Source organism: Podarcis liolepis (genome assembly GCF_965112155.1).
Source record: "Podarcis liolepis genome assembly, chromosome: 13".
NCBI lineage: Eukaryota > Metazoa > Chordata > Lepidosauria > Squamata > Lacertidae > Podarcis > Podarcis liolepis.
In genome coordinates, this window is record NC_139573.1 from 2368741 (window position 1) to 2388462 (window position 19722).

General features: G+C 48.1%; 1 protein-coding gene across 1 annotated transcript in view; it reads left to right on the forward strand.

Annotated features, from left to right (window-relative positions):
• The window catches only part of ACTL6B (actin like 6B), a 32217-nt gene that overhangs the window by 7658 nt on the left and 4837 nt on the right, over positions 1-19722 (forward strand). Inside the window, exons 3-12 of the mRNA XM_083472749.1 lie at positions 1926-2091; positions 3279-3379; positions 3567-3664; positions 4579-4673; positions 5670-5776; positions 9564-9653; positions 9944-10005; positions 15271-15385; positions 17880-17960; positions 19515-19610. Coding sequence (XP_083328875.1) covers positions 1926-2091; positions 3279-3379; positions 3567-3664; positions 4579-4673; positions 5670-5776; positions 9564-9653; positions 9944-10005; positions 15271-15385; positions 17880-17960; positions 19515-19610 — 1011 coding nt within the window. The remainder of the gene's footprint in view (positions 1-1925; positions 2092-3278; positions 3380-3566; positions 3665-4578; positions 4674-5669; positions 5777-9563; positions 9654-9943; positions 10006-15270; positions 15386-17879; positions 17961-19514; positions 19611-19722) is intronic.

Genomic DNA, 19722 nt, shown 5'->3' on the forward strand with positions numbered 1-19722 from the left:
CCCGGCTCCTGCCAACCTAGCAGTTCGAAAGCACACCAGTGCAAGTAGATAAATAGGTACCGCTCTGGGGGGAAGGTAAACGGCGTTTCCGTGCGCTGCTCTGGTTCGCCAGAAGTGGCTTAGTTACGCTGGTCACATGACCCGGAAGCTGTACGCCGGCTCCCTCGGCCAATAAAGCGAGATGAGCGCCACAACCCCAGAGTCGGCCACGACTGGACCTAATGGTCAGGGGTCCCTTTACCTTTACAGTTTCAGTTTATTGGTTAACTTTTCTAGTGGGGCTGTTTCCCATACTATTTGGTACCATTGGTCCAGGCTTACTCCTGACAGGTCTCTCCAGTGTCTGGCTATGATGCTTCTGGCTGCTGAAAGTAGGTGGGTTATGAGTTCTTTGTGTTGTAAGTGGGCATTGTTGTCTTGGAAGATGCTTAGTAAGGCCAATTCTGGAGTGGTTTCTAATACTTGCTTGGTTATTTTACTTATTTCTCGCATGGTTGTCCAGAATGGTTGGATTTTGGGGCACTCCCGCCACATGTGGAGGTATGTGTCTGTGGAGGTGAATGCTCACCTTTACCCCTTCGCAAAAAATGAGTGGATTTGACATATTTTGGGACTGAATATTGGGAAAGTATTGGTAGAATTGGGAGAATTTCACTGGAGAAACGTTGGAGCGTATGGTTATCTGACTCCCGAGCCGTCCTATATAGTCAATCCTATAATAGCAGGCATGGCCAGACTCGACCCTCCAGCGGTTTTGGGACTACATCTCCCATCATCCCTAGCTAGCAGGCCCAGCAATCATGGATGATGGGAATTGTAGTCCCAAAACAGCTGGAGGGCCAAATTTGGCCATGCCTGCTGTATAGGGAAGGGTTTTTGTTTTTTTAAAAAATACTTAATGTTTTATTATTATTTTTTGTTGCTGTATTGTTTTTAACACTCGATTGGGAGCTGCCCAGAGTGGCTGGGGAAACTCAGCCAGATGGGTGGGGTATAAATAAATTATTATTATTGTTGTTGTTGAGTCGTTTAGTCGTGTCCGCCTCTTTCTGACCCCCTGGACCAGAGCACGCCAGGCCCTCCTGTCTTCCACTGCCTCCCGCAGTTTGGTCAGACTCATGTTTGTAGCTTTGAGAACACTGTCCCACCATCTCGTCCTCCGTCGTCCCCTTCTCCTTGCGCCCTCCATCTTTCCCAACATCAGGGTCTTTTCCAGGGAGTCTTCTCTTCTCAAGATGATGATGATGATTATTATTATTAATGTTGGAAGCTGCCCAGAGTGGCTGGGACTACCCAGTAAGATGTGTGCGGGGTATAAATAGTAAAATTATCATGATGGAATGGGATGGCCCTATTTTCACCGGAGAAATTGTGAAAAGGGCGGTCCCAGGTGAGACCCCATTTCTGTGTGAAATAAGAGTTAAGAGCTACCTTTGAGAGAAGGCTCTGCATTTTCTTTTCTCTTTCCGTTTTTGTTTAGTTTATTATTGTTTTATGAAACCAATAATAATAATAATAATAATAATAATAATAATAATAATAATTTATTATGTATACCCTGCCCATCTGGCTGGGTTTCCCCAGCCACTTTGGGCGGCTTCCAACAAAACACTAAAGTACAATAACCTATTAAACATTAAAAGCTTCCCTAAACAGGGCTGCCTTCAGATGTCTTCTAAAAGTCTGGTAGTTGTTTTTCTCTTTGACATCTGGTGGGAGGGCGTTCCACAGGGCGGGCGCCACCACCGAGAAGGCCCTGTGCCTGGTTCCCTGAAACTTGGCTTCTCGCAGCGAGGGAACCGCCAGAAGGCCCTTGGCGCTGGACCTCATAAAATCAAATTTTATGGAAAAAGGGAGGAACAGAGGGTGGCTGGAGGGGTGACGCTCCGCCCCCCCAAAAAACCACCCCACCTCTCTCTTTGCAGGCAGATTTCCCCACCACTGTGGGGCTACTCTCTCACGACGAATCGGCGATGGAGCTGGATGGGGACAAGGAGAAAAAATCCGGGAAGGTCTATTATATCGACACCAACTCCTTGCACGTCCCCCGGGAGAACACGGAGGTCATCTCGCCCCTCAAGAACGGAATGAGTATGGGGCATGGCAGCTATGGGGAGGGCGAAGGGTTTGGGGAGGGGTCCTTGACGTGGCACACGAACCAGGCCATTGGAACAATTGGCCTGGATGCTCTACAATTCCCAGAGTTCAGGACAGAGCGAGGAAAGTCCCTCTTCCTGCAGGTTAATCTTTGGAACTCCCCGCCACTGGAGGCCACCAACCTGGCTAGCTTTGAAAGAGAAATTCATGGTGTTGCTCTTGTGTTCGAATCCTGCTTGCTAGTTTCGCAGAATGGGCATCTGGTTGGCTTTTGTGAGATGCTGGACTATATGGGCCAATGGCCTGATTCAGCCGCCTCTTATTATGGTCTATTATGTTTAATTGGGATAATTTATAGGAATGGGAGAAGGATTTCAATTCAGCTCATGTTTAAAGGCAAATCTATCATCTCACTCTAAAAATAAATAAAATAAAACTAGCCTTTGGAATCTGCAAGTCCCTGTATTTTGCAATCTGCTTCTCCAACCGGCCAGCGGTTACAGAAATGCATAGCTTAGGGGAAAGGACTATATTCGTGAAAAACCACCTGCAGATATTTGTTATGTTAGGGGAAATTGTTTCAGGAAATGCGTACGTTACTCCAAACCGCATACAAATACGGCGAATGGGTTTGTTAGCAGAAATTCGCCCTTAATTACGGGCGAATTTCCCTGAGCACATTTTCCTTTGAACAGTTGCAAACTGAAGTAGAAAATCAGGAGGACTGAATTTAAGGTTGGTAGAAATGAGAAACTGAGAGTACCCCTGTTTGGGAGTCGTTGAAACAGGGGTGAAACTGGTTTAAGTGCACAACAGTTTGTCCCCACTTTTGCTCTTATGCACTGCAGAATCTGTCCCTCTTAGCCGTGAAGACCCCCCCCCATAAAAGCCCACCTTCCCCATAAACATCAAGACGTCGCCAGGCAGACAGCTTCAGTTGAGCTGCACCCCCAGTGCGTTGGAGTTACTTGGAAACCGCTAATGTGCATTGAAGCGCATTGGCTGGCTATTCCTTTAACAGCCACAGGTGTCGCTATTCCCCCACTAAACTGCACTGTAACGTCTGATTCAGTGGACGGCGCCCTCTAGTGGGAAGTCCCTGAAACGACGGAGAACTGTTGAAAAGGCTGTTGTTGGCGGGTCCATTCCTGACACTGTCCGAATTCTCCTTTCTACCCCAGTTGAAGACTGGGACTGCTTTCAAGCCATTCTGGACCACACCTACAACAAACACATCAAATCGGAGCCGAACCTCCACCCGGTGCTTATGTCCGAGGCCCCGGTACGTATCCTGCCATGCCCTGCTCCCCCAAATCAAAGAATCATAGAGTTGGAAGAGACCCCCAAAGTCATCTAGACCATCCCCCTGGATTGCAGGAATCCCAGTTGCATAAATCCCCTGCTCTTGTGCAATGTGACGCCTCCTGCCTCTGTTTCCCTCATGCTTTGCCCCCTCCCCTCTCTTGCAGTGGAACACGAGGGCCAAGCGTGAGAAGCTGACGGAACTGATGTTCGAGCACTATAGCATCCCGGCGTTCTTCCTCTGCAAGACGGCCGTCCTCACCGCGTATCCTAACGGGAAGCGAGGCTCGGTCGCTTTACCTCCCCGCCTGAGTCTAACAACAAAACAGATTACTCTTCCAGCCCCTCTCTGCTACTCCAAAATATCCAGTGGCGGGTAGTTCCAACAGTTAACAACTTCTTCTTCTTCTTCTTCTTCTTCTTCTTCTTCTTCTTCTTCTTCTTCTTCTTCTTCTTCTTTCAGTTATACCTCGGGGTACAGATGCTTCAGGTTGCGTTTTTTCAGGTTACGGACGCACCAAAACCCACACGGATCATGTTCGCAACCCGAGCGTCCACTGTATTATTAAAAGGGACGCATGTGGCGCTGTGGTCTAAACCACTGAGCCTCTTGGGCTTGGCGATCGGAAGGTCGGCGGTTCGAATCCCCGCGATGAGGTGAGCTCCCGTTGCTCAGTCCCTGCTCCTGCCAAACTAGCAGTTCAAAAGCACGTCAAAGTGAAAGTAGATAAACAGGTACCGCTCCAGCGGGAAGGTAAACGGCGTTTACGTGTGCTGCTCTGGTTCGGCAGAAGCGGCTTAGTCCTGCTGGCCACTTGACCCGGAAGCTGTACGCCGGCTCCCTCGGCCAGTAAAGTGAGGTGAGCGCCGCAACCCCAGAGTCATTGGCAACTGGATTTAACTGTCAGGGGTCTTTTACCTTTACCTATTATTATTATTATTATTATTATTATTATTATTATTATTATTCTTCCCCTTCCTGAAATCAAGGGTGCAAAAATTCGTGCAGTAGCAGCTGTCCAAGATTCCAGGCAGGGAATCTTTCTTACTGCTACTTGGAGATACCATTGGGAATTGAACCTGCGACCTTCTGCATGCAAATTAGCTCTCCTCCCCCCCCCCCCAAAACCCCACACCCACACAGTCTGACTTGCTGAAGCCTTGACTCCAGACCCCCAGTTTTGCAAACGGACGGAGCACTGGACTCGTTCTGGACAGTGGAGCCACACACACGACCGCCATCCCAGTTCATGACGGTTACATCCTGCAACAAGGTCGGAGAAGGGATAGCTTTTTGTGTGTGTGTGTGATTGCCTTTTTATTTTTGTAGCTGTACGTTTTTTAGGAAAAGCTTTTTAAAAGTTGCATTTGTCGGCATATGACACCTGTGCTCAGAGATCTGCACTGCTTGCCTGTTTGCTACCAGGCAAGTTCAGGGTGTTGTTATTGTTATGCAAAGCCCTTAAAAACTTGGAACCAGTTTACCTGTGTAAAGGGCCTTATCCGTACTGGGTTTCCCCAGCCACTCTGGGGAACAAAGTATAAAAACACAATAAGACACCAAGCATTAAAAGCTTCCCTAAGCAGGGCTGCCTTCAGGTGTCTTCTAAAAGTCAGATAGTTGTTTATTTCCTTGACATCTGATGGGAGGGCGCCACTACCGAGAAGGCCCTGTGCCTGGTTCCCTATAACATCACTTCTCGCAGGGAGGGAACTGCCAGAAGGCCCTCGGAGCTGGACCTCCGTGTCCGGGCCGAACGATGGAGGCGGAGACGCTCTTTCAGGTCTACTGGGCCTTTGAGGTCGTTTAGGGCTTTCAAGGTCAGCACCAACACTTTGAATTGTGCTTGGAAACGTACTGGGAGCCAATGTAGGTCTTTCAGGACCAGTGTTATGTGGTCTCGGCGGCTGCCCCCCGTCACCAGTCTAGCTGCTGCATTCTGGATTAGTTGCAGTTTCGGGGTCACCTTCAAAGGTAGCCCCACGTAGAGTTCATGGCAGTAGACCTGTTACTATTAATAAGAGTAACGATATTAATAAGGGTGGGTTGAGAAGGAGTGATGCATGAGCGCAAAGGATTCTGGGAGGCGGAAGTCCAGACCTCTTGGGTCTGAAGAAACAGCGAGGTGGTTCTGTGGTCTGGGAAGAGGATGCAGAGAGGAGGGGATGGAAGAGGAGCCAAGGGGTCGTGATCCGCAGGAACAGGAAGCTCACAGCTCTCCCCCTCGCTTCATTCCTTCCTTCTTTCCCTCCCTCCCTTCCCCTTTCAGGAATCGTGAAATCCCCTCTGGCCGGAGACTTCATCTCCATGCAGTGCCGGGAACTTTTCCAGGAGATGAACATCGAGATCGTCCCTCCCTACATGATCGCTGCCAAGGTGGTATTGCCCCCTTCCTGTTCCGTCACTAACCAGAGTCGGGGACGGGGACCCAGGGCTTAGCTGCGGCATCCGATTGGCTTTGAGAAGGCTCCTTATGCACAATTCCTGTCAGTGTCCCCAGGACGCAGGAGAGCAGGAAATGGAGGCCTTGGCGAGGTGACGGGGGCAGAGACCAAGTAGTCCTAAACAAGGCACCAACTTGAGGAAGCCTGGCTTATAAATTTATAAGTATATGGGTTACAAACCTGGTGCACCCTGGAGTGAAACTTTAGGCCCTGATCTAGACCAGAGGAAAGAATCCTGTCTTAGTTTTTGCTTGCTCTCTCGCTAAGAACAAACCAGCCTCTCCGATGAGGAGCTCTCTGTATCTCTGAAGCTTGCACCTATCCAAATTTGTCCAGTTAAAAGAGTTCCTCCTTTGTTAACGGAGAAATCTGAGGCCTCCCTTGGACAAAAAACAAGGACCCCAGCCAGGAATACCAGAGCAAAACAGTAGCCAGTCAGCTTGGTCTTGATTGAAGACTGTCGCGACAGGACTCCCACCTGCCACCAGGTGGAACAAGATGGAAGCCCCGAACAAAAGGGAACCCAAACTTTTATTAGTTGCTAATCCCCATGTTACACCCCCCCCAAACTACATCATGGTTACATCATAAAAGGAGAGGTCTGGTGGCCGTAATCTGAGCATCCTGGACCCTGCCCCATGGTTCCCCTTGCCCTCCACCAAACACCCATCAAGTGTAAGAAAAGAGATCTTTACATTTCCCTGTTTCCCAGCCAAGTTAATAGCGCCCTTTTGTTATTTCTGGAATGGCTACCTGTCTGGCACTCAGGTATCAGGATGCCAGGGATTATCACTCAGGCAGAGGGGCTGCTGAGGAGCTGAGCTCACCTGTCTATATGAATTTCTGAAGTTTTCCCAGTGAGCCAGTACAGAGATACATTGATCAGTGAATTCTTACATTTGGTATCGTGCAGCAAAAGCCCTTTGAGTAGGCAGGAAGAAACTGTGAAGTGTTTTGTGGGGACAAATCACAAAAGTCACAAAAGTGATTGTGCTGATTTTGGTAGTGGGCTGCATGTGCATGCTATCTGCTGGAGGGGCAACCCCCACCCCTAGCCTATACATAAATTTCTGCAACACCTTCCACTTGGCTTATGCAGGTAAAATCAGACCTAGGGTTAAGGCTCATGGAAGTGCTCATCTAACACATACAGTCATTGAATTATAGAGTTGGAAGGGACCCCCCAAAGGTCATCTATCCCAACCCCCCTCAACACAATAATCACAGCTTTAAAAATCCCTGACAGATGTTTATCCGACCTCTGCTTAATAAACCCCCTTCCTCTGTCAAATGGCTCTTACCCTCAGAAAGTTCTTACCAACGTTTAGCCAGAATCTCTTTCCTTGTCATTTGAATCTGTTGGTCAGGCGTGCATCTTCGTCTTCTTCGTTCAGACAAGCAACCTTCCCAGTTTAAAAAGCCCTGAGCTCCCAAGTGGTTGTGGGATGTTATCATCGCTGAAGCAGTCAAATACAACATTTCCTGTCGCCTACAGTGGACTCTGTTGTAAACAAAAATCTGCCCTTCTTCCCTTATGGGGGACACAAGAGCCCTTATACAGTGGTGCCTCGCAAGACAAAATTAATTCGTTCCGCAAGTTTTTTCGCCTAGCGAATTTTTCGTCTTGCGAAGCATGGTGTCGGAAAAGTTTTGGAAAAGCTTCAAAAATTGCCAAAAACCTCAAAAAAGGCTACCACACCGCGTTCTATGTGTTGCTCCTCGAAGTCAAGTCGCAACTGTATTAACGGTGTTAAGAAAAAGGAAACAAACTTGCAAGACGTTTTCGTCATGCGAAGCAAGCCCATAGGGAAAATCGTCTTGCGAAGCAGCTCAAAAACCGCAAAACCCTTTCGTCTAGCGAGTTTGTCGTCTTGCGAGGCATTCGTCTTGCGGGGCACCACTGTAGAGTCCTTTGCAGGTTAGGAGAAAAGAACAGAGGCCAACTAGAAAATATTGAGAAGCAAAGCAGCTCGTAAGCCTGATCTTTATTGAACTGTTGCGACAGGGTGCTCCCCTCACACGCAGGAAAGGAGGAGGACCCAGAACCAAGGTATGCCTGCCCTTATATAGACATTTTAAGATGCCCGCCCTGGAGTCCAAGACCACCCCCAGAAACATCATACATACATCACAGAAGGGGTGTAGCTCAAGACCACCCCCCAATTACATCATATGTACATCACAGAAAGGGCGGTCTACAGCAGAAATCTGAGTGCGTTGTTTATCTCCCATCTGGCAGGTTACCTGTTAATGCTCACTTGATTGGATACCCTGGGGAGCCTGGCCAGTCTTTTGTAATGACAAATACTTCGTTCCTGAGCCAGGTCACAGGCTCACACCCTATTCATACACAGACATACCCTTAAGACAGGATTTGTGAAGGAAAAGACAATGGGGAGGTTTTTCCATTTTCCTTCGCCCTTGCAGAGAAATCATTTGGTCAGTTTGGGAATCAAAAATGGTTTCAGGGCTGTTTTCCTGTGCTGCTTCAGACATGTGGTTTATATATTTATGCACATGTTTGCTTGGTACATTTATGAACATTTATTTTATATATAAGACCTTAAATTTTTTATTTCACAAACTTGCCCTGTCTTCCATGGGGCAGCCCTTAAGATAAAAAGAAACAGTCATGAATAAAAGTCTGCCAACTCCCATATATATATATATATATATATATATATATATGCAGGTTTTGGTGTCCTCGGGTGTCTTCCCGTGTAAAAGTTGGGGTGTCTAGGCGACGTTTCGACGAGGTCTCACTCGTCATCTTCAGGCTGGTGCTTTCGGCTTCTTGTTACTGGAACAGAGCGGGATCTCAGTGTTTGAGTTCCTATAAATACTGTAGAGGGGTGTGGTGTATTGCCTCAAAAGTTCTGGGCAGAGGGGAAGTTCCCAGGCTAGTGTTCTTTTCTTCTTTTGTTCCTTAATTACTTGAGGGATATCTTGAGTGATTTCTTGAGTGATATTCTGAGTACAAGAAATCACTCAAGATATCCCTCAAGTAATTAAGGAACAAAAGAAGAAAAGAACACTAGCCTGGGAACTTCCCCTCTGCCCAGAACTTTTGAGGCAATACACCACACCCCTCTACAGTATTTATAGGAACTCAAACACTGAGATCCCGCTCTGTTCCAGTAACAAGAAGCCGAAAGCACCAGCCTGAAGATGACGAGTGAGACCTCGTCGAAACGTCGCCTAGACACCCCAACTTTTACACGGGAAGACACCCGAGGACACCAAAACCTGCATTCCTGTACCCGTGAAAATCTACGAAAACATATATATATATATATATATATAACATATCATTTTCAACAATAATTAAACATACTTTTACATCTTATACAATTTTTGACTTCCATCAATCACATCTGAAAATTTTCCAATCTATTCACTTAATTTACATTTCTTATTTTCACTATTATTTTCAAATCTATAATACCTCCTTTCTTTCTCTTCTTCGCAATATTTCATATATTTCTCCTTACGAAACTTCCTGTAGCCCTACTAGCGTAACATGTTGATTACAGTTGCTCTTCAAATAATTCGTATCTTCCTCCCAATCTTCTGTAAATCTCTGGTCCTGCAGGTGTCGAATCCTTCCTGTCATTTTATCCAGTTCTGCGCAGTCCGTTAATTTTCTCTGCAATTCTTCTTTCGTCGGTAGCCAACTCCCTCTCTTTTTAATTCTCTCTCCCCAATTTGGTTCCCTGCAGGAGCCGGTCCGCGAAGGTGCACCCCCAAACTGGAAGAAGAAGGAAAAGTTGCCTCAAGTCAGCAAATCGTGGCACAATTACATGTGCAATGTAAGAGACCTCGTTGGACTCCGGGGTTCCTTGGGAGAAGACCGAGAGCTGGGGAGTCAGGACGCCTGGGTCCCTAGAGGGAGGGGGAGGGGGCACAATTCTGGGATCTGGGACGTCTGAGGGTTTGTGTGTGTTTTGGGGGCGGCAGGAGGTGTTAAGAGATGACAGCCCGGTGCCCAAAAAGAGGACCTGCATGTCCGAAAGCTAGGACTAGAACCCGGGAGAAAAGGGTTTAAATGAATAATACGTCATCTTTCTTTATTTCCTTGCTAAACCTTCACCTCCACCAGGAAGTCATCCAAGATTTCCAGGCCTCTGTGCTGCAAGTTTCAGATTCTCCTTACGACGAACAGTGAGTAGCTGGAATGGGTTTGGTGACCGGGGTTTGTGTGTGTTGTGGGGCAGAGAGGGCGTAAATTTGGGTGTCCACCTCGGAGAATCCGTTGCCTCTGTCCAACTTGGCTGGGGCGACTCTTTCCTTTCATCATCATCATCATCATCATCATCATCATCATCACCATTTATTTGTTGCTGTTTAGTCGTTTAGTCGTGTCTGCCTCTTCGTGACCCCATGGACCAGAGCAAGCCAGGCCCTCCTGTCTTCCACTGCCTCCCGCAGTTTGGTCAGACTCATTCTGGTCGCTTCGAGAACACTGTCCCACCATCTCATCCTCTGTCGTCCCCTTCTCCTTGGGCCCTCCATCTTTCCCAACATCAGGGTCTTTTCCAGGGAGTCTTCTCTTCTCATGAGGAGGCCAAAGTCTTGGAGCCTCAGCTTCAGGATCTGTCCTTCCAGTGAGCGCTCAGGGCTGATTTCCTTCAGAATGGAGAGGTTGGATCTTCTTGCAGTCCATGGGACTCTCCAGAGTCTCCTCCAGCACCAGAATTCAAAAGCATCAATTCTTTGGCGATCAGCCTTCTTGATGGTCCAGCTCTCACTTCCATACATCACTACTGGGAAAACTATAGCTTGAATTATACAGACCTTTGTCGGCAACCCATTCATTCATTCATTCATTCATTCACTCATTCATTCATTCATACCCTGCCCACCTGGCTTGGTTTCCCCAGCCACTCTGTGCGGCTCCCAATAATGCTGTATTGTTTTTAACACTCAATTGGGAGCCGCCCAGAGTGGCTGGGGAAACTCAGCCAGATGGGCGGGGTATAAATAATAAATTATTATTATTATTAAACATCAAACATTAAAAACTTCCCTAAGCAGGGCTGCCTTCAGGTGTCTTCTAAAAGTCAGATAGTTGTTTATTTCCTTGACATCTGGTGGGAGGGTGTTCCACAGGGCGGGCGCCACCACCGAGAAGGCCCTCTGCCTGGTTCCCTGTAACCTCACTTCTCGCAGGGAGGGAACCACCAGAAGGCCCTTGGAGCTGGACCTCAGTGTCCGGGCTGGACAAAGGGGGTGGAGACGCTCCTTCAAGTCTAGTGGGCCTTTGAGGCCATTTAGGGCTTTCAAGGTCAGCACCAACACTTTGAATTGTGCTCTGAAACGTACTGGGAACCAATGTAGGTCTTTGAAGAATGGTGTTATGTGGTCTCCCAGTCACCAGTCTAGCTGCCGCATTCTGGATTAGTTGTAGTTTCCGTAGAATCGTTGTAGAGTTGTAAGGGACCCCCAAGAATCATCCAGCCCACCCCACTCCTGCAGCACAGGAACCCCACCGTTTCCTTGGTGGCCAAACTCTTCATAATCTGCTCCATTCGACCTTTTGGGAACCCTCTTTGGCTCCTCCCCAGACTCAGAGGCCTCGGAATACTTATTGATTTATTCCGTAAAATTTACACACCGCCTTTTCGCGAAAAGAGAACATCAGAGTGGTTTTTCCAAAAAAAAGACGAAGCAAGAAGATTATGGAAGGTGAAAAAACAATATAAAGCTTTAAGGGGGGGGGGAGTAACGCTAGATTAAAACGTGCACGAGATTGCTAAGCACATGGGTAAAGGTAAAGGGACCCCTGACCATTAGGTCCAGTCATGGACAACTCTGGGGTTGCAGCGCTCATCTCGCTTTATTGGCCGAGGGAGCCGGCGTACAGCTTTCAGTCATGTGGCCAGCAGGACTAAGCCGCTTCTGGCGAACCAGAGCAGCGCACGGAAACACTGTTCACCTTCCTGCTGGAGTGGTACCTATTTATCTACTTGCACTTTGACGTGCTTTCGAACTGCTAGGTTGGCAGGAGCAGGGACTGAACAACAGGAGCTCACCCCATTGCAGGGATTTGAACTGCCGACCTTCTGATCGGCAAGTCCTAGGCTCTGTGGTTTAACCCACAGCGCCACCCGTGTCCCTTTCAACACATGGGTAGGCTGGTCTAAATGGTAATGTTTTTAGCCAGTGCCAAAAGGAGTGCAGTGAAGATGCCTGCCCTTATATCAAGAGGCAGAGAGTTCCGAAGTGCAATAATTATTTTTATAAAGATGAATATACGACTAGCTGCCTAGCTAGCCGGCTATTGCTCCCTGTGAAGCACGCTGGAGTGATTTTACAATGCAGCAAGGAGGTCTGTAAAACAAATGTGGCATACAGTGCTGCCTTGGTTCTCAAGCGCTTTGGTACTCAAACAACTTGGAACCCAAACACTGCAAACCCGGAAGTAAGCGTTCCGGTTTGTGAACCTTTTTCGGAAGCCGAACATGCTCCGTTTTGAGTGTTACGCTTCTGTTTTGAGTCTTACGCTGAGGTCTGCCTGTTTTTGCTATTTATTTTGCGTTTTTGCTTTTGCAGCTCTTTTTGTTTTGGTTTTGTGACCGTGCGGAACTCAGTTCTGCTACTGATGGATTGATTGTGTGACTTCAGTACATTGTTTATTGCTTTCATTTTATGGATCCATGGTCTCGTTAGATAGTAAAATTCATGTTAAATGGCTGTTTCAGGGGTTGTTTTCCAAAGTCTGGTATTAATCCGTTTTGCATTGCTTTCTATGGGAAAGCGCACCTCGGTTTTCGAACGCTTTGGTTTTGGAGCGGACTTCCGGAACGGATTAATTTTGAGAGCCAAGGTACCACTGCATAGAAAGTCAGAATACAGCTGACTCGCTCGTGTCAGGGGAAGGTTTAGATTTGAGGGAGGCAAAAGGACGGCAATTTGGGGGACAAAGTGGAGGTGACCCTTCAGTGCGGACGCTACAGGACAGAAATAGATTTGCATCACGATGGGGAGTCATGTTTCTCCTGTGGAAACTCAGCGAAAGTAAAAACTGGCAGCCAGGTGTCAAGAACGACAGAGCGTCCCGTACTACTTGGGAGACTGACACAGCAGCATCTTTCTGGGACTAAGCACCCAGTTTCCCAGATCTCATGAATCACAGACTCGTAGAATTGGAAGGGGTACCCAAGGGTCATCCAGTCCAACCCTCGAACCTCAGCTAAAGAATTTGAACTCGAGTCCAGGAAAGATCATGCCGGCCATCCTTAACAAGGTGACCTCCATGGCTGAGGCTCATGGGAGTTGTAGTCCGAAGCAGCTGGAAGTAGCCAGGTTAGGGGAGGCTGGCTTATGGGGAACTCCCCCCCCCCCAAAAAAAACCCCAATGAAATTCAACAGTGAGAAAAATTAACAATGTAATAATATAAGACTTTTGAAAAAGTTAAAAGAACAATAGGCAAAAAGAAATCTCAACAGATTGAAACTTGTGCCAGCTCAGTTGGTAGACCAAGAGACTCACGAGACTCTTAACCTCAAGGTCGTGGGTTCGAGTCCCGCATTGGGCAAAAGCAGGTTGGGCTAGATGACCCTTGGGTCCCTTTCAGCTCTACATTTCTGTGATGCTCAAGATCTGGACAGGCCTGTCTAAACAATAATGTTTCCAGAAGGCGCTGAAATAGCGTGGCTTTCTCTATGGTTTTAACCCCTTCATGCGTGCAGTAGAGTTAAGCAAGCTGATTCATCCCACATCCAGGAGCGTTGATGTGAAAGCAGAAGAGAACCGTCATGGCTAGTAGCTGTCATAGCCATCTCCTCCTCCATGAATTTGTCCCATTCCCCTTTTAAAGCCATCCGAGTGGGTGGCCGTCACTGCGTACTGAGGCAAGGAGTTCCACAGTCCATCTGTGTGCTGTGTTATGAATGACTTTAAAAAAAAATATATCTTCCGACATTCATCTTTGTTGGATGTCCAGTGTTAGGAGAGAGGGAAGAAAAATTCTCTCTATCCAAGCATGCTGTGCACAGGGCCGGATTTAGGTTAGATGAGGCCCTAATCCCCTGACGGGGTGAGCTCCCGTTGCTCAGTCCCTGCTCCTGCCCACCTAGCAGTTCGAAAGCACGTCAAAGTGCAAGTAGATAAATAGGTACCGCTCCAGCGGGAAGGTAAACAGCGTTTCCGTGCGCTGCTCTGGTTCCCCAGAAGCGGCTTAGTCCTGCTGGCCACATGACCCAGAAGCTGTATGCCGGCTCCCTCAGCCAATAAAGCAAGATGAGCGCCGCAACCCCAGAGTCGGTCACGACTGGACCTAATGGTTAGGGGTCCCTTTACCTTTAAGCTACTGAAGGCCCTTTATATGTCCAGCTGTCCTTTGTCAACAACAAATAGTTGCTGTTTTTCCGTGTTGAATGTATGCTATATGGTCATTTATGGACCTAATAGGTACCGTATTTTTCGCTCTATAAGACGCACCAGACCACAAGACGCACCTAGTTTTTGGAGGAGGAAAACAAGAAAAAAAATATTCTGAATCTCAGAAGCCAGAACAGCAAGAGGGATCGCTGCGCAGTGAAAGCAGCAATCCCTCTTGCTGTTCTGGCTTCTGGGATAGCTGCGCAGCCTGCATTCGCTCCATAAGACGCCCACACATTTCCCCTTACTTTTTAGGAGGGAAAAGTGAGTCTTATAGAGCAAAAGATACGGTATCTAAAGCTATTTGCACCTAACAAATAGGAGCCTACACAACAGAAAACACTGTCGCTGTTTGTCGGTCTTATTTTATTTGTTTTTTATCTTATATTTTGGAAATGTACATCCAGTTTATTTTCCTTTAAGTTTTTTGGGGGGCCCCAAGAGAGTGGGGCCCTAAGCTATAGCTTGTTTGTTGTTGTTTAGTCATTTAGTCGTGTCCGACTCTTCGTGGCCCCCTGGACCAGAGCACGCCAGGCCCTCCTGTCTTCCACTGCCTCCCGCAGTTTGGTCAAACGCATGCTGGTAGCTTCGAGAACACTGTCCCACCATCTCGTCCTCCGTCCTCCCCTTCTCCTTGGGCCCTCCATCTTTCCCAACATCAGGGTCTTTGCCAGGGAGTCTTCTCTTCTCATGAGGTGGCCAAAGTCTTGGAGCCTCAGCTTCAGGATCTGTCCTTCCAGTGAGCACTCAGGGCTGATTTCCTTCAGAATGGAGAGGTTGGATCTTCTTGCAGTCCATGGGACTCTCAAAGTCTCCTCCAGCATCAGAATTCAAAGCATCCATTCTTCGGTGATCAGCCTTCTTTATGGTCCAGCTCTCACTTCCATACATCACTACTGGGAAAACCAGAGCTTTAACTATACGGACCTTTGTTGGCAAGGTGGTGCCTCTGCTTTTTAAGATGCTGTCTAGGTTTGTCATTTCATAGCTTGTTTAGCTTATATGTAAATCCGGCTGTGCCCTCGCCCTCTTGTCCCGAGCAGGGTGGCCGCGCAGATGCCCACCGTCCACTACGAAATGCCCAACGGCTACAACACAGACTACGGGGCGGAGAGGCTTCGTATCCCCGAGGGGCTTTTCGACCCCTCCAACGTGAAGGTGAGCGGGCAGGGGGCCAGACGATGAAATAAGGATCAAGGCAAGGGTGGGGAGTTTGCGCCCACTTCTACTGATTGATATGCTTTCGAAAAATCGGCACACCGCTTGATTGCAAAACAAAAAAACTCCTCAATGTACACAGAGGCTTGGAGCATGCGCAGAGTTCTGACTGATGAACGGTGCAATCCCAAACGCAGTGACTTGGAAGCGATTACCGTTGAAATCAAGGGGGGTGTTTCTGCCAGGTAAGGGGGCGCAGGGAGGGGTGTAATAATAATAATAATAATAATAATAATAATAATAATAATAATTTATTATTTATACCCCGCCCATCTGGCTGAGTTTCCCCAGCCACTCTGGGCGGCTCCCAATCAGTGTTAAAAACAGTACAGCGTTACATATTAAAAACTTCCCTGAACAGGGCTGCCTTAAGATGTCTTCTGAATGTCAGGTAATTATTTATCTCTTTGACATCTGATGGGAGGGCGTTCCACAGGGCGGGCGCCACTACCGAGAAGGCCCTCTGCCTGCTTCCCTGTAGCCTCAGAAAACATTTATTGCTTATTCAGAATTAAATTTATTTGTGGGGGTGTGTGCTGGAAATCAGAGCGGTTTGCAGAAAAGTGAAAAAGCAAGCTGATAATTTGCACTAGGATTATCTGTAGTCAGAACAGATCTGTAGGACTTTTGGAAAGTTAAAATAGATTAAAAACTGCGTCGGCTTCCTAAACATCCAGACGGCCTCGCCCAAACAAATATGTTTTCAGCAGGCACCAATGCTAGTAGGGTTGAAAGGGACATCCAAGGGCCATCTAGTCCAACCCCCTACAATCCCTGACAGATGTCCACCCAAACTCTGCTTAAAGGCCTCCAAGGAAGGGGAGTCCGCCACCTTCCGAAGAAATCTGTTTCACTGTCAAACGGTTCTTATGGTCAGAAAGTTCTTATGTTTAGTCAGAATCTCCTTTCTTGTCACTTGAAGCCATGAGTTCGAGTCCTACCCTCTGGAGCAGGAGATAACAAGCTTCCTCCATCTACCCTGGGACATCCCTTCAGATATTCGGAGGTGGCGTTCCCAAAGCAAGGAAGGATTGGACTCTGATTAATAAAATACACAGAGGCTTGACCAGCAAGACTCTGGGAGGAGTGCGTATAATAATTCCCTCTCCACCCCTTGGCCCAGGTCGTTTTATTCACAAAAGAACGTTTTACACAGTGTTCGTAAGAACCAATCAGATTTCCTCTGAGCATTTCAAAAAATGGGACAAAGTTAAAAGTTAAAACTACAAAGAGCTAATTCCTACTTGAGCATGCATACGTAATTCAGAGTAAATAAAAGAGGAAGCGAGGAGGAATGCTTTTAGGAAACTCTGGAGGTCATAAACAGGAGAAGAAGGATAAGTAGTACCGTATTTTTCGCTCTATAACACACACCTGACCATAACACGCACGTAGTTTTTAGAGGAGGAAAACAAGGAAAAAAATATTCTAAATGAAACAGTGGATGTATGATTTTTGTGGTTCATTCTGTGGCCACAGACATGTAATCTGATGGTAAGTTTGGGGTAGCCCAATGCAAAAATCCTGAGGATCCATGTGGATCACGTTTTAAGTGGGGAGGGAAGGAAAAGCACTCAAGGGACAAGGAGCACGCATGGGGTGGGTGGAGAAGGATGCTGCTAATAATGCAGAAGAGGGGTATAAGGGGAGAAGACTTCTCTCCTCTCCCGCTTTGCTCCTTTAAAGCAAGCAGGCTCTGCTTTTCTCCCTCCTCCCTGCTCATCCCCGGCTTAGCGAGCTGAAAAACTTTGCTGCGATTTAGCGAGCTGAGTGGGGAGGACAGAGGGACAGAGAGCACACTCACTTTAAAGCAGCCAACCAGACAGGAGCTGCTTACACCTGTGTAAGCAGCTCCTCTCCCGCTTTGCTGTTTCAAAGCGAGCCACGGAGGAGGCAAGGAAGGGGAACAATGGATCCTCTGCTCACGACTGCAGCAGATCCCCTCACCATCCGTAGGCATTCGCTCCATAACACGCACAGACATTTCCCCTTACTTTCTAGGAGGAAAAAAGTGTGTGTTGTGGAGCGAAAAATATGGTATTTACCATCTCCTTGTGAACGATTAGCAAACTACATCAAAGCTACCTTCTATCTTCATGACCCAGGATGCCTGGTGAAGCAACTGGCCTGTGTCTCAGAATGCTTTTACGTGCCTGTCAGGCGTAGAGAAAGCAATTGCCAGAGGTGGAGAGGCTTGTGGGATTTGATCAGAAATTATTGTCAATGAATCAAACCCAGTCAACGCAATGCATTCATCGTGGACACAATGGCTTGATGCATATTTTATAATTCCTCATAGGAATCCCATCTGACCCCCACACTCTGGATATCTGCACTCCTACATTCGGGGGGGGGGCTATCCTACCCCCTCTCAGTCTCCTCCAAGCTAAACACCCCAAACTCTCTCAATCTCTGCCTCTCTCTCTCTCTCTAGGGCCTGTCTGGGAACACAATGTTGGGGGTTGGCCACGTGGTCACGACCAGCATCGGGATGTGTGACATCGATATCCGGCCAGTGAGTTGTGTCCCCTCACCTTAACTCTGCCCCCTCCTAGTAGGGGACGCGGGTGGCGCTGTGGTCTGAACCACATCGGAAAGTCGGCGGTTCGAATCCCTGCGACGGAGTGAGCTCCCGTTGCTCGGTCCCTGCTCCTGCCAACCTAGCAGTTCGAAAGCACACCGGTGCAAGTAGATAAATAGGTACCGCTGCGGCGGGAAGGTAAACAGTGTTTCCGTGCGCTCTGGTTTCCATCATGGAGTCCCGTTGCGCCAGAAGCGGTTTAGTCCTGCTGGCCACATGACCCGGAAAGCTGTCTGTGGACAAACGCCGGCTCCCTTGGCCTGAAAGGAGATGAGCACCGCAACCCCATAGTCGCCTTTGACTGGACTTAACTGTCGAGGGGTCCTTTACCTTTCACCTTGCCCCCTGCTAGGGTTTCCGGTCTGGGGCCAGGTAGTTGTGGGTTTCTGAGGCAAGGGGAGCTGGCCAGGGAATGCACAAAACCAGCCCACCACCTTTATTTTTGCTTCGGTTCAGAACACTTCCGGTATATTCCGCCATTGCAAAAGCAAAACCAAACCGAAAACATAGGTAAAGGTAAAGGGTAAAGGGACCCCTGACCGTTAGGTCCAGTCGTGGACGACTCTGGGGTTGCGGCGTTCATCTCGCTTTACTGGACAAGGGAGCCGGCGTTCAGCTTCCGGGTCATGTGGCCAGCAGGACGAAGCCGCTTCTGGCAAACCAGAGCAGCGCAAGGAAACGCTGTTTACCTTCCCGCCGGAGTGGTACCTATTTATCTACTTGCACTTTGACGTGCTTTTGAACTACTAGGTGGGCAGGAGCAGGGACCGAGCAACGGGAGCTCACCCCGTCACGGGGATTCGAACCGCCGACCTTCTGATTGGCAAGTCCTAGGCTCTGTGGTTTAACCCACAGCGCCAACGTCCCAACCGAAAACATAGAAAGGAGAATTCCTGGGTGCCGAGATTCAAGTTTAGGGCATGTACTTTTCCGTGAGGGAACCCGAGTAGATATTTATAGTCACAAAACATGCTGAGTCAAAGCGAAGCATGGAAATATAGGCTGTCAGACCTTTCAGATATCCCCTCTCCCCTTAGCATGGAAAAAGACGTTTAGAAAGTTTAAAAAAAAATAAAAGTGCTTTGCACGACCCCCAAAGAAAAATAATAAAGCAATAAAATTCAAAACAGCAAGAATGAATTGCGCATTTATTCAAAATCCAATTAAAACTCTTTAAGTTAATTCAACAGAATGGGCGGGCTGCCTCTAGTGACAGCCTTTTACACCTGTAACAATACCCCTGCTAGTCCCTCTTGCCTCTTGGCACCCCCTAGGTCATCCCACTGCCCCCCCAGGGGGCGATTTGACCCACTTTGGGACCCCCTGCTCTAGGGGGTTAATGTGGGGGAAATGGCAGGGGAGTTGTTGACCGGAGACCCACAACAGGATGGTTGCAAAAGGGCAGATTCCTCCCAGTTAAAGGAACTCGAAGGTGGAACCACCCCCACCAAAATGGCTGCTAATATAACACCTATCCTTTCTCCGAAGGGTCTCTATGGGAGTGTCATCGTCACAGGGGGAAACACTTTGCTGCAAGGCTTCACGGACCGCCTCAACCGGGAACTCTCTCAGAAAACGCCACCGGTGAGTTTCTGTGCGTAAGAGAGAGAGAGAATGAGGGACTTTGGGGTCACGCAGGGCTCTTCAGCAGGCAACATGGAGTCACAGAACCGCAGAGTCTGGTGGGACCCTGAAA